Below are 12,920 nucleotides of genomic sequence, written 5' to 3'. Positions count from 1 at the left end.
AAGGAAGACACTGACCATGGTCCATGACACAACAGAGGCAGAGGCCAAGTGTGGATGGAGAAGCTGCAAGAGGGGCAAACATGGCCTTGGGAGACAGGGCCAGGAGTGGTATTAAGACCTCCCTCTAGCCCGGACTCTGGAAGCAGAAGCAGAGATCACGGGGCCTTCTGGGTCCTGTCTCAGCCTCCACAGCTCAGGATGAGAAAAACATGCAGATGAGAAGAAGACAAGGAGATCCACAGATCCAGCCCTGGGGATGAATCTACTACCTCCCCAGTTCCCCAGGACCCAGAGCCCAAGCTCCTCCCTCCTCTCTCAGATCAGATCAGGAGGCAGATGGCATAGAGATGAGCAACTGGGGCGTGTTTATTTCCTCCTGGGCCTGGCAGTCTGGGAACAGAATATAGACAAAGGCACTGGGGTGCCTGGGTCTGGCACGGTCTGGAGCTTGGCTGCCTGGGTGGCAACTATGAAGGGTGTGCCAGGGCGTGCAGGGACTGGAGTCATCCTCCCAGAACCGAGAGAGGGCCCTCGGGGCATGGAAGCATCACAAGTGCTAGGCTTGGCACAGATACAGGGGAGAGGTTACGGAGCGGGTGTGTGCAGGGCCTGGTGGGAGTGGGGAGACCTTGGACAGAGCTTGTTAGAGTGTTCTAGAGCCAAGGGAAACTCCAGGCAGGCATATTGGGCCCTGGATGTTGAGAATCTGGGTAACAAGTGCTGGGAGAACAAAAGCTGTGGGTCAGTAGGCCCCACAAAGATGTGACTGCAGACAGGATGGGCCCTGGGAGAGACCCAGGCTCCAGGTGACTCCTGTAGCCAGGCGGTGAGGGCGTGGGTCTGGGGCTCCAGTTCAGGAATACATAGTCAGCTGCAGCCACTGGGGAGAGGAGGGTGGAGAGTGAGGACAGGGAACCCCAGAGCACCAGCCCCTCTGCCCTCACCCAGGGACTGCTGGCAAAATAGGAGGGAGGGGACTGCAGCTCAGAGCTGGTATGAAGGGCCAAGGGGTGGGGTCCCCCCAGGCACCCATACCCCAAGATGGAGGTTCTTACCTCCTGGATGTTCACCTGGATTTGTCCAGTGCCATCTTTGTCAAGAGATTTGAAGGCACCTGGAGGAGGAGATGGGTAGGGAAGAAAGGAGACTGGTTTTTAGCATAATAACATTACACAAATATATGGGATGACAATATAGCAGCTGGTACTTCACTGAGTATTTACTGTGTGCCCAGTTGTGGGGAAAAGAGAGATCAGACTATTACTGTGTCTATATAGAAAGAAGTAGACATAAGAGACTCCATTTTGTTCTGTATTTGAGATGCTGTTAATCTGTGACCCTACCCCCAACCCTGTCCTTGCAAGAGACATGTGCTGTGGTGACTCAAGGTTTAACGGATTTTGGGCTGTGCAGGGTGTGCTTTGTTAAACAAGTGCCTGAAGGCAGCTTGCTGGTTAAAAGTCATCACCATTCTCTTAATCTCAAGTACCCAGGGACACATACACTGTGGAAAGTCACAGGGACCTCTGCCTAGGAAAGCTAGGTACTGTCCAAGGTTTCTCCCCATGTGATAGTCTGAAATATGGCCTCGTGGGAAGGGAAAGACCTGATCGTCCCCCAGCCTGACACCCGTGAAGGGTCTGTGCTGAGGAGGATTAGTGTAAGAGGAAAGAAGGCCTCTTGGCAGTTGAGATAGAGAAAAGCATCTGTCTCCTGCCTGTCCCTGGGCGATGGAACATCTTGGTGTAAAACCCGATTGTATGTTCTATTTACTGAGAAAGGAGAAAACCACTTTAGGGCTGAAGGTGGGACGTGCTAGGCAATGCTGCTCTTTATGCACTAAAAAGGCTTATGGAGATATTTGCATATGCATATCAAGGCACAGCACTTTTCCTTAAACTTATGTCACAGAAATCTTTATTCATATGTCTCACTGCTGACCTTCTCCCTATATGATCTTATTATCCTGCCACTTCCCTTTTTCTAAGATGGTAAAGATAATGATCAATAAGGCCGGGCGCGGTGGCTCAAGCCTGTAATCCCAGCACTTTGGGAGGCCGAGACGGGTGGATCACGAGGTCAGGAGATCGAGACCATCCTGGCTAACACTGTGAAACCCCGTCTCTACTAAAAAATACAAAAAACTAGCCGGGTGACGTGGCGGGCGCCTGTAGTCCCAGCTACTCGGGAGGCTGAGGCAGGAGAATGGCGTGAACCTGGGAGGCGGAGCTTGCGGTGAGCTGAGATCTGGCCACTGCACTCCGGCCTGGGTGATAGCGAGACTCCGTCTCAAAAAAAAAAAAAAAAAAAAAAAGATAATGATCAATAAATATGAGGGAACTCAGAGACCGGTGCCGCCTGTATGCTGAGCGCCGGTCCCCTGGGCCCACTTTTTCCTTCTCTATACTTTGTCTCTGTGTCTCATTTCTTTTCTCCAGTCTCTCACGAGAAACACCCACAGGTGTAGAGGGGCAGGCCGCCCCCTCACCCAGCACAGTGTAAAGTGCTTTCCAGGTATTAGCTCATTTAATCCAACTCTGTGAGATAAGTGTCATTTTAAAATGAGGCACAGGCTGGGCATGGTGGTTCACACCTGTAATCCCAACACTTTGGAAGGTCGAGATGGGAGGATCACTTGAGCCCAGGAGTTCGAGACCAATCTGGGCAACAGACACCTCATCTCTGTTTTTTTTTTAAAAAACTAAAAATTAAAAAAAGGAAAAGAAAAAAAAAAAATGAAGCAGAGAAGGGAGGGGCCATGCCCCAGGTCACACAGCAAGAAAGTGAAGAAATGAGGATTGGAATCCAAGCTGTTACCCTCCTCAATAATGGCCTCTGTACTGATATCACCTCTGCCCAGCCCCAGCCTCCTACTGACATCTATGCTCCATCCTCTCCAGTTCCAAGCCTAACAGGCTACTAGAGGGAGGCTCTGCACTCTCTACTTCCTGCCCCTAGAATCTTACAGGTAGGTCCCCACATCTGCCCTGAAACTTGACTCCATGTTCCCCACCCACAGGGAATCTAGACACAATGACTACACTATCACCGCTCAGTTACCACCACCCTCAGGTGTCCACACCCACAGCGTCCTGCACTCCCTGGCTGCCTTTTTTTTTTTTGAGACAGGGTCCCACTCTGTTGCCCAGGCTGGAGTGCAGTGGCACAATCTTGGCTCACTGCAACCTCTGCCTCCCAGGTTCAAGTGATTCTCCTGCCTCAGCCTCCTGAGTAGCTGGGACTACAGGCGTGCACCACCATACCCAGCTAATGCTTTTGTACTTTTAGTAGAGACGGGGTTTCAGTATCTTGGCCAGGCTGGTCTCAAACTCCTGACATCAGGTGATCTGCCTGCCTTGGCCTCCCAAAGTGCTGGGATTACAGGAGTGAGCCACGATGTCCGGCCCTCATTTTTTTTTTTTTTGAGACAATGTCTCTGTGGCCCAGGCTGGAGTCCAGTGGCAAGATCATAGCTCACTGCAGCCTCACCCTCCCGGGCTCAAGTGATCCTCCCACCTCAGCCTCCCGAGCAACTGAGACCACAGGCATGTGCCACCACGCCCGGCTATTTTTTTTTTGTAGAGATGGGGTCCTACTATGTTGCCTGGGCTGGTCTCAAACGATCCTCCCAACTATCAGCCTTCTTGCTGGTAGATGCAGTGGCTATTTCCTGGCCCCTCTTATGTGACTTTTGGCCTCATCTCCCCTTACTGTCCACTTTCTTCACCTCCCTGCTATCTCACATACTTGCTTCTTTTCCTCTGTCACTCTTCATGCATTGTCCTCCCTGGACTCTCTGGAGGCCATGGGATCTTTCTTTCTTTCTTTTTTTTTTTTTGACATGGAGTCTCGCTCTTGTCACCCAGGCTGGAGGCTGGAGTGCAATGGCATGAGTTCTGCTCAGTGCAACCTCCGCTTCCTGGGTTCCAAGCAATTCTCCTTCCCTAAGCCTCCTGAGTAGCTGGGATTACAGGCATGCCCCCACGCCCGGCTAATTTTTGTGTTCTTAGTAGATACAGGGTTTCGCCACGTTGGCCAGGCTGGTCTTGAACTCCTGACCTCAGGTGATACTCCTGCCTCGGCCTCCCAAAGTGCTGGGATTACAGGCGTGAGCCACTGCGCCCGGCCTGGAGGCCGAGGGATCTTTCTTTTTTTATTTTGAGATGGAGTCTCGCTCTGTCGCCCAGGCTGCAGTGCAGTGGTGCAATCTCGGCTCACTGCAAGCTCCACCTCCCAGGTTCACACCATTCTCCTGCCTCAGCCTCCCGAGTAGCTAGGACTATAGTTGCCCACCACCACACCCGGCTAATTTTTTGCATTTTTAGTAGAGATGGGGTTTCACTGTGTTAGCCAGGATGGTCTTGAACTCCTGACCTCATGATCCGCCCACCTCGGCCTCCCAAAGTGCTGGGATTATAGGCATGAGCCACTGTGCCTGGTAAGGTCAAGGGATCTTTCTAAAGCCAAATCTGACCCTGTCCCTCCCTCTGCCTAGAACCTGCAATGGCTCCCCAATGTCCCTGGTAGAGTCTGAGCACCCCCAAACTTCGCACCCACAATCCTGCATGACCTAATGATGCCCACTGCTCCTAACTTCTCTTACTTAGCTCAGATCTCAGACAGATCCAAGTTCAAATTCCAGCTTTGCAACTTCCTAGCTGGGTGACTATGAGCAAGAAATTTTGCTTCCTTGAACCCTAAGTTCTTCCTCCATAAAATAAGGACAGTAATTCCTACTTCTCAGCCATGTCTTCAGCATTCAGTACACTAACACTCAGAAGGCCACATGCAATGGCTCATGCCTATAATACCAAGGCTTTAGGAGGCTGAGGTGGGAGGATTGCTGGAGCTCAGGAGTTCAAGACAAGCCTGGGCAACATAGCAAGACCCTGTCTCTACAAAAAATTTTAAAAAATTAGCCAGGCATGGCAGTGTGTGCCTGGACTCCCAGGTATTTGGTAAGCTGAGGCAGGAGGCCTGCTGGAGCCTAGGAGTTGAGGCTGCAGTGAGCTATGATGCTGCCACTGCACTCCAGCCTGGGCAACAAGAGCAAGACTCTGTCAAAAAGGAGAAAAAAAAGAAAAAAGAGAGAAAGGAAAGGAGAGGAGAGGAGAGAAAGGAAGAGAAAGGAAGAAAAAGAGGAAGGCAGGAAGGCAGAAAGAAAAGAAAAGAGAAAAGAAAGAAAAGAAAGCAAGCTAAAAGTACCAGAAGCCCCATCTTCTTTCCCCTTCTAGGCCTTTGCACAGGCTGTTCTCTCAGCCTGCAACAGTATTCCCTACCTTCTCACTAAGTTCTGTCCTCATCCCTCAGGTCCCAATGTTCCCTCTCCAGTGAGCCCTCCCTGACCCCTTGGGCTGCATCAGGTGCCCCCTGGATTGGATTTGCCCTCTAGGCTTCCCCAAGCACAGTCTGAGCACACTCTGCTCATTCTTTCCCTCACCAGAGCCCTAGACCCTCAGCCTGTGCTGCCCCCATCACAACCCATCACTCTGCCCTGAGCTTCCCCTCTCAGCCATCACCAGTCTGAACTGTCACTGTCTGGGGACTCGTCTCTCCTCCACTAGACTGTGCGCTCCATGAGGGCAGAAACTGGGGCTGATTCAGTCACCCCTGTGCCCCTAGCATCGCCCACCTCAAAGTCAGGCTTAGAGGAGACTTTGGCCCATAGAGGTCATAGGAATCCCCACCCAGGAAGACAGCTGGGGCGTCACTCACGGAACATGGCGTCCAGCCTGACCAAGCAGCTGATGAAGTTGTCAAAATCCATGTTCCCACTTTCATCTGAGTAGCGTCGGATGATCATGTTATAGAGATGCTCATTCAGGTGGAACCCTAAGATGGATTTAGTCCTTCAGGTGTGGGGGCCACACGGCCCAACCCACTCCCACGCCCAGGAGTCAGGCCGAGACCAGCTGAGTAAAGGTTTTCTCACCCATCCCACTCCCAGCCCCACCATGTCCCTGCCAGTCATACCTGCCGCCTCAAAGGCCCCTGGGAGTTCACTACTGCAAATGGTCCCTGATCGGTCAGTGTCAAACTGTTTGTATATGGCCTGTAGGGACAAAGAGATCGAGTCCAAGTGAGCATTGTGGAGCATGGTGTCTCCGTGGCTTGGGGGTCTGGGTGCCAGGGATTTCAGAGGTTGCTACACACCTGCCACCTTTTGATGTTGTTCCACAAATACTTGAATTCCTCAAAGCCCAGCTTGCCTGTGGTGTCACTCTGGTGGGAGGGTGTTAAGAAGAGTGACAGCTACACCCAGATGCACGCATCACATGCACTGTGGACACGATGGTGATACAGCAAGCAGGGGAGCCAGAGCTGAAACTACAGCTCCCACTTGGTCCTAGTCATATCACCTGGTGTGCAGTTTTATTTTTCATTTTATCCATACATATCATCACTTATATTTCTAAATAAGGATTCTCTTTAAACATAACTAGGCCAGGCGCGGTGGCTCACACCTGTAATCCCAGCACTTTGGGAAGCCAAGGTGGGTGGATCACAAGGTCAGGAGATTGAGACCATCCTGGCTAACACAGTGAAACCCCATCTCTACTAAAAATACAAAAACTTAGCCGGTTGAGATGGCAGGCGCCTGTAGTCCCAGCTACTCGGGAGGCTGAGGCAGGAGAATGGCATGAGCCCAGGAGGCGGAGCTTGCAGTGAGCTGAGATCACGCCACTGCACTCCAACGTGGGTAACAGAGCGAAACTCCGTCTCAAAAAAGGAACATAATCATGAGGAATTATATTCAACTACTCTAAAGTACACATTCCTTGCCTGAAGAGTTGTTAATTGCTCATTCAGAAAATTCTTGATAGGCCAGGCGTGGTGGCTCCCGCCTGTAATCCCAGCACTTTGGGAGGCTGAAGCAGGTGGTTCACTTGAGGTCAGGAGTTCAAGACCAGCCTGGCCAACATGATGAAATCCCATCGCTACTAAAAATACAAAAATTGGCCAGGTGTAGTGGCACACACCTGTAATCCCAGCTATTTGGGAGGCTGAGGAAGGAGAACTGCTCAAACGTAGGAGGCAGAGCTTGCAGTGAGCCGAGATGGTACCACTGCACTTCAGCCTAGGAAACAGAGCGAGACTCTGTCTCAAAAAAAAAAAAGAAAAAAAGAAAAGAAAATTATGGACAGTAACTCAATTTCATAAATGTTAGGACATGTGAAAAACAAGTGTGTGGCCAGGCATGGTGGTTCATGCCTGTAACCCCAGCACTTTGGGAAGCCAAGGCAGGTGGATCGTTGAGCTCAGGAACATCACTTTCTCACTAAATCTTTGGGACACCAGTTCTACCAGGACTATTTCCAGAGAAAGAAACATATTCAAAGCTGAAAACTCTACCCAATATCATAGTTAAGAGCTAATGTGTACAGACCACATACTACGCGTTATGCACAGTGCTAAACCTTTTGCATGTAGCTCCAATTCAGTATCACCATTATCACTCACTCATTTTACAGACAGAGAAACTGAGGCACAGAGAGGTTCAATAACCTGGTTAAGAGGTAGAGTTGGGATTGCTTCGCTCTATGCAATATGTCTGTGATTACATGACATGTTTATATGTGTGTGTCTGTACTGCCCTATGTGTTAAATGTGCATAAGGGTAGGCGCAGTGTCTCAAGCCTGTAATCCCAATACTTTGGGAGGCCAAGGCGGGAGGATTGCTTGAGGTCAGGAGTTTGAGACTTGCCGGGTCAATATAGTGAAAGTTCTCCTTATAAACTATTTTTTAAAATAAAAAATAAAGGCCGGGCGCAGTGGCTCACGCCTATAATCCCAGCACTTTGGGAGGCCGAGACGGGAGGATCACGAAGTCAGGAGATCGAGACCATCCTGGCTAACACGGTGAAACCCCGTCTCTACTAAAAAATACAAAAAATTAGCCAGGTGCGGTGGTGGGCGCCTGTAGTCCCAGCTACACGGGAGGCTGAGGCAGGAGAATAGCGTGAACCTGGGAGGCGGAGCTTGCAGTGAGCTGAGATCCGGCCACTGCACTCCAGCCTGGGCGACAGAGCGAGACTCCGTCTTAAAAAAAAAAAAAAAAAAAGCATGTATCAAAGGTCAGCTGATGGCTGGCCCATATAGATATATATGTGTTCCTGAGCACACTGCCTCATACACCTTCACGTATGTGGGTGTGCTCTTAGGTGTGTGTGTGTGTGTGTGTGTGTGTACAAATTTGGGTTCCCAAGCCCAAAAGACCTGAGTCCACAGACTGGAGTGCAGTGATGAAACCTCTGCTCACTGCAACCTCCACCTCCCAGGTTTCAGCAATTCTCCTGCCTCAGCCTCCCAAGTAGCTGAGACTATAGCTGCACACCACCACGCTTGGCTAATTTTTGTATTTTTAATAGAGATGGGGTTTCACCATGTTGGCTAGGCTGGTCTCGAACTCCTGACCTCAGGTGATCTGCCCACCTCGGCCTCCCAAAGTGTTGGGATTACAGGCATGAGCCACCACGCCTGACCTTTATCTATAACTTGAGACAAATGACTGCTTCTTTCAGGAAACTGAGCCTCAGTTTCCTCATCTGTAAAATGGAGTATAATAATTGTGCCTGTCCAACAGGGTGGTTGTGAAGGTTCGGTCACTTTATATAATTAAAGTGCCAGCTGTGACAGCTGGCATTGTTATGATTTACTGCCACATGTCTGTAGGTGAGTGTACTCTGATGAATGCCTTTCCACATCTGTGGATATGAAGGCTACACATTGGCTTTCCAAACATACTCTCAAAAAACTCCCTGTGCACCCAGGGCCTCTCCCACACTGCTCCCAAGGATACATCCATCACCGCCACCATGCTGCGACACGTGTCAATGCCAAAACCATCAGTCTTCAGATCAGGGTCTGTGGGCAACAGATTGAAAGTCAGAGGCCAGAGGTCAAAGCCACTCCAGCCCCTCTGCCTCTAAACCTACCCTATTCCTTAAGCCCGGCCACTTACGTCGTGTCACAACCTTATTGAGAATGTTCATGAGTTCTGTGGCGCTGACCTCCATGTCCTGCAGGCGGAAGTTAGGGGCAGGTCAGGCGTGACTGAAGGGTCTGAGAATGTCATGGAGAATGGGAACACTGGGATTGTCACGGTCAAGGGTGTGTGTGAAAGGGCAGCCACAAGGGAAGGGATGGAAGGGTTAGGACGGGGTCAGGTAACCCCAGGTTACTTACATCTCCAGCCAGCTGGGCAAAGAGTCTCCGGAACTGCCGGACCTCCTCACTCTCGTTGGCCTCAATGTTGGAGTAATGTGTGCGTGGGGGCTGCAGAGGAAGGAGAGCTCAGAGCAGGGGGAGGGGAACCCGGCCAGGACGGCTCCCCACACCCAGGCACCCTGGGTGGGAAAGTCAGAGTGGGCTGGGCAGCTTGATGAGAAAAAGAATGAGAGGTGGTAGTGAATGGGTGCGCGTATGTGGGGCATGGCTAAGACCCATGGTGAAGCTGCGGACATGGCACGGGAGGAACTGGCAGAGGAATTTCACAAGAAGGGGAGGACAGTGGGACTTCTCTACAGGAACAGGAATGGGACCTCGAAGAGGCCTTGGCAGGAGAAGGGGGTCTGGTTGCAGAGTGGGCTTACCGGGGGCTCCGGGTTGTATTGCGCAGCCGCCTCGCTGCGAAGAGATAAGGGGGAGGGGTTAGTTTCAGGGGCGGGGCCTCCAACGGGCAGCACTACAGAACCATCAGCCCCAACGCTCCAGACGTCAGCCGCTATCTTCCTTACTTGGTTGCTGTGCCCTTCATCTGTTCTTGTCCTCATCTGTCCCAATCCACACTGCTCTGGTCGTGCCCCTCTTCTCCCTTCCTCAGGCCAACCCCACCCTTCAGGAAACCCAGAGATCTGTCCCCTGGGAGGCTCCCTCCCTGGCAGGCACACCTACCCAGTGGCAGATTCCAGTCATCTCCGCCACCCTCAACCTAAAAATCCCACACAGAATCAAAAACCCCCGCCCCTTGGAGGGCTCACTTCATAGAGGCTCTGCCCCAGCTTCCCAAGGTCTTATCCTCCTTAGGTGCCATCTGCCCAAGACTCTACTCCAAGGCCCCCTTCCTAAATACCTGTCTTCCCAACATCCTACCCCAGCCCCTTCAAGGGATCACTGCTCAGTGGCCATGACTAATTAGGCCAACCTGCCCTACCCCTACCAGGGCATTTTTCTCCATTAATCCAGCCAGTTCCCAGCAAGCCCAGCCCATTCTAGGCCATTTCCCCTATCCCTACAGGTCTTGCTTTCTCCTGGGCTCACCTCCTCATTAACCCACCTAAAACCTCTGACCACACTCATAAGTCAAGCCCCGACCGTAAAATGTCACTCAGACGCATTGGCTCCGCCCCTTTAACGTTCATCTCCAGGTTAGCCAATGCAGGCTGGGCCCAAACCCATCAGCCCCACCCTCCAAAACTCCACATCGGTCCCCTCAGGACCACATTGTCCTGGTCCCACACAATCAGACTACTTCCATATCAAGCCCCGCCCACAAGGACTGATCCGCCTCATTGGGGTCCACCCCCTTGTAGCAGGACTCTCAAACTAGGCCACACTGGCCTAATTCAGGTACCCAGGTTAGTCTCCAGGTTAATCCTATTGTATTATTGTTAGACCACGCCCCTCTGAGGCACCTCCCATTCACATTCCCAGGCCCCGCCCCTCCGATAGTCGCCGCCTTACCTGATGGCGCTGATGACTCCGCCTAGGATGCGCATGGCAGTTCCACCACCACCGCCGCCGCCTCCGCCTCCACCACCGCCGCCGCCGCCGCCCCCGGCCCCGCTGATCAGGCCTCCAAGCACATTCCCCAGGCCCCCACCCAGGCCCCCCCCTCCTCCGCCGCCGCCGCCGCCCTTCAAGAACGAGTTAACCAGGAACATGGCTGCGACTCCCTGCTGGGGGGAAAAAAGGGGGCCAGTGGGTACTTCGCGCCTGAGCCCACACCCTCCCCTCAAACACGCATTTCCGGCAGCTGGACGTGGAGGAGGGATCTGAGGCCTCCGGGTGGGGGTCTGAGTTTGCGAGGGCGGGTTGTCCTCGCAAGGTTTGCAACCTCCTCGGGTCTAAAAGGCACCCGTGGGCTTGAGGGAGCCTGGACTGGGTGCACGCATTAAGCGGAGGGTGTAGGTCTGGTGGGGGTTCTCTTGGTGGGGACCCCAAGTTGGCGTAAGGCGTGCCCGACGTGTCTGGGCGCTAGATGTGAGATCCAGAGCCCAGACTGAATGTAAAGGTCCTTGGCGGGTCATGGGCGCGGAGCAAACATTCACCGCCTAAAGGGCCCCAGGGCGGGGTTTAGGAAATCCCAGATGTGGGCTTGAGAATTCAGGTATTCCCAGCGGCAGGATTCCAGTGTCACCTCTGGCTCTGTGGGCTCGGGTCTAAGATCGTGGCTGTGAGCCCTGGGTTCCCTGATAATGGGGTCCCTTGCTGGAACTGGGGGCACAGATCTACGATCGCGGTTCAAGACACCCCAAGGAAGAATTCACAGGGTATCTCTGAAACCTATGGGCCAGTATTTTGGATTATGAGACAGAGGGTGGAGAAGTACGGGACGTTCCCGGGACGGCATAAAAAGGGGGTCGAACAGGTCTGAGGGTTCGAATCTGAGACCGTGGATCTGGGGGGCTCCTGAGACCGAGACTAAACGGTTCGCCAGGTCTGGGGGCCGCCAAAGCCGGAATTGCGGGGTGCGGAGGGGGTACGGGCTGGGCGCTTACCAGTGCACGCGTCTGGAGGTCTGGGAGTCCGTTCCGCTGCCGCTCCCGGGCCTCCCGCAGCGTCCGGCTCTGGAAGGCAGGGCCGGTGACTCAGGCCGCAACTCTCGGGTCTGGCACTGCACTGCGGCCCTGCTGTCTCCCGCGCGGTCCTAGAGCCGAACGGACATTGCGCATGCGCACCCCACACCACCCTGCTAGCGGGACCCGGATCTGGGCCCCGCCCTACACGTTTCCAGCGCCGGCGGTCTTAACCCCGCCCTGACTCGGTAGGCGGGGGTCTTCCCGACACCCCTCAGGTCTGGGTGGAGGCGCCCGGGGACGAGTACTCGGAGGATACCCACACCCCCCAGTGTCGTAGTGTGATAGCCCCTAGGGCCTGCCAATATCCTTCCAGGGTGGCGGTTTTCGGTCCGCTCACTAAGGGACTCCGCACGGGCCCTTTCCAGGTGTTGTCGCGACAAACACCTCCTGGAGGCCTGGAGTATGCTCTGGCTCACACGCAGGAGGACAATCGCCCGTGTCTGTAGCGAGGACTGAGGCTGGACTGCCTTTCCCAGTGCCTGCAGCAGCCCGGATGGCGGTCAAACCGCAGGCAGCGCCGGCCCCGCCTCCCAGGCGAACTTTACCACGCCCCCGCCCCGTCAGGGGCCACCAGAATCATTCCTTCCTGGAGTGGCCCAAAGGGTGTCCTCAGTATGCTAGTCTCTAAAGAAGGCCCCAGACACAGGAAGATTCCTTTGGCGGCGGCCGGGTTTCTTTATTTACTTAAAAAATTCTGTTTTTACGTAATAGAGACGGAGGTCTCGCTATGTTGCCCAGGCTGCTCTTGAACTCCGGGCCTCAAGCTATCTCTGGCCTCAAGCCATCCTCCTACCTCAGCTTCCCAAAGTACTGGGAGGTACTGGGATTACAGGTGTGGGCTACCGGCCTTTTTTTGATTTAATTTTTAACAATACTGTTTTTTACATAGCCTGGTTTCTTTTCTTTTTTTTTTTTTTTTTGAGACAGCATCTTGCTCTGTTGGCCAGGCTGGAGTGCAATGGCGCCATCTCGGCTCACTGCAGTCTCTGCCTCCCAGGTTCAAGCGATTCCCTGCCTCAGCCTCCCGAGTAGCTGGGATTACAGGCGTGCACCACCACGCCCAGCTAATTTTTGTATTTTTGGTAAAGACGGGGTTTTGCCATGTTGACCAGGCTGGTC

The 12,920-nt window shown here is 53.1% G+C and overlaps 1 protein-coding gene across 3 annotated transcripts; it reads right to left on the bottom strand.

Annotated features, from left to right (window-relative positions):
• Positions 1-342: 342 nt before the first annotated feature.
• Positions 343-12,318, bottom strand: CAPNS1 (calpain small subunit 1). Of its 3 annotated transcripts, none has more exons than XM_033225866.1 (11): positions 11,721-12,318; positions 10,684-10,898; positions 9,594-9,627; positions 9,187-9,276; positions 8,963-9,020; positions 8,801-8,865; positions 6,154-6,222; positions 5,974-6,052; positions 5,716-5,832; positions 1,056-1,114; positions 343-880 (listed from the first exon to the last, which is right to left on the bottom strand). In XM_033225866.1, exons 2-11 carry the CDS (start codon positions 10,881-10,883, stop codon positions 854-856), a joined length of 798 nt encoding a protein of 265 aa, XP_033081757.1. In that variant the 5' UTR covers positions 10,884-10,898; positions 11,721-12,318; the 3' UTR covers positions 343-853. The 3 variants fall into 3 exon arrangements, with proteins under 3 accessions (XP_033081757.1, XP_033081758.1, XP_033081759.1); XM_033225867.1 differs by having other exon boundaries at positions 10,684-10,895; XM_033225868.1 differs by lacking the exons at positions 10,684-10,898; positions 11,721-12,318 and adding an exon at positions 10,261-10,321.
• Between the last annotated feature and the right edge of the window lie 602 nt (positions 12,319-12,920).

The sequence above is a fragment of the Trachypithecus francoisi genome, unplaced genomic scaffold (assembly GCF_009764315.1).
Source record: "Trachypithecus francoisi isolate TF-2019V2 unplaced genomic scaffold, Tfra_2.0 Lachesis_group12, whole genome shotgun sequence".
Classification (NCBI taxonomy): Eukaryota; Metazoa; Chordata; class Mammalia; order Primates; family Cercopithecidae; genus Trachypithecus; species Trachypithecus francoisi.
Note: the sequence above shows the minus strand (reverse complement) of the source record. Positions and strands in the feature narration are given on the sequence as shown.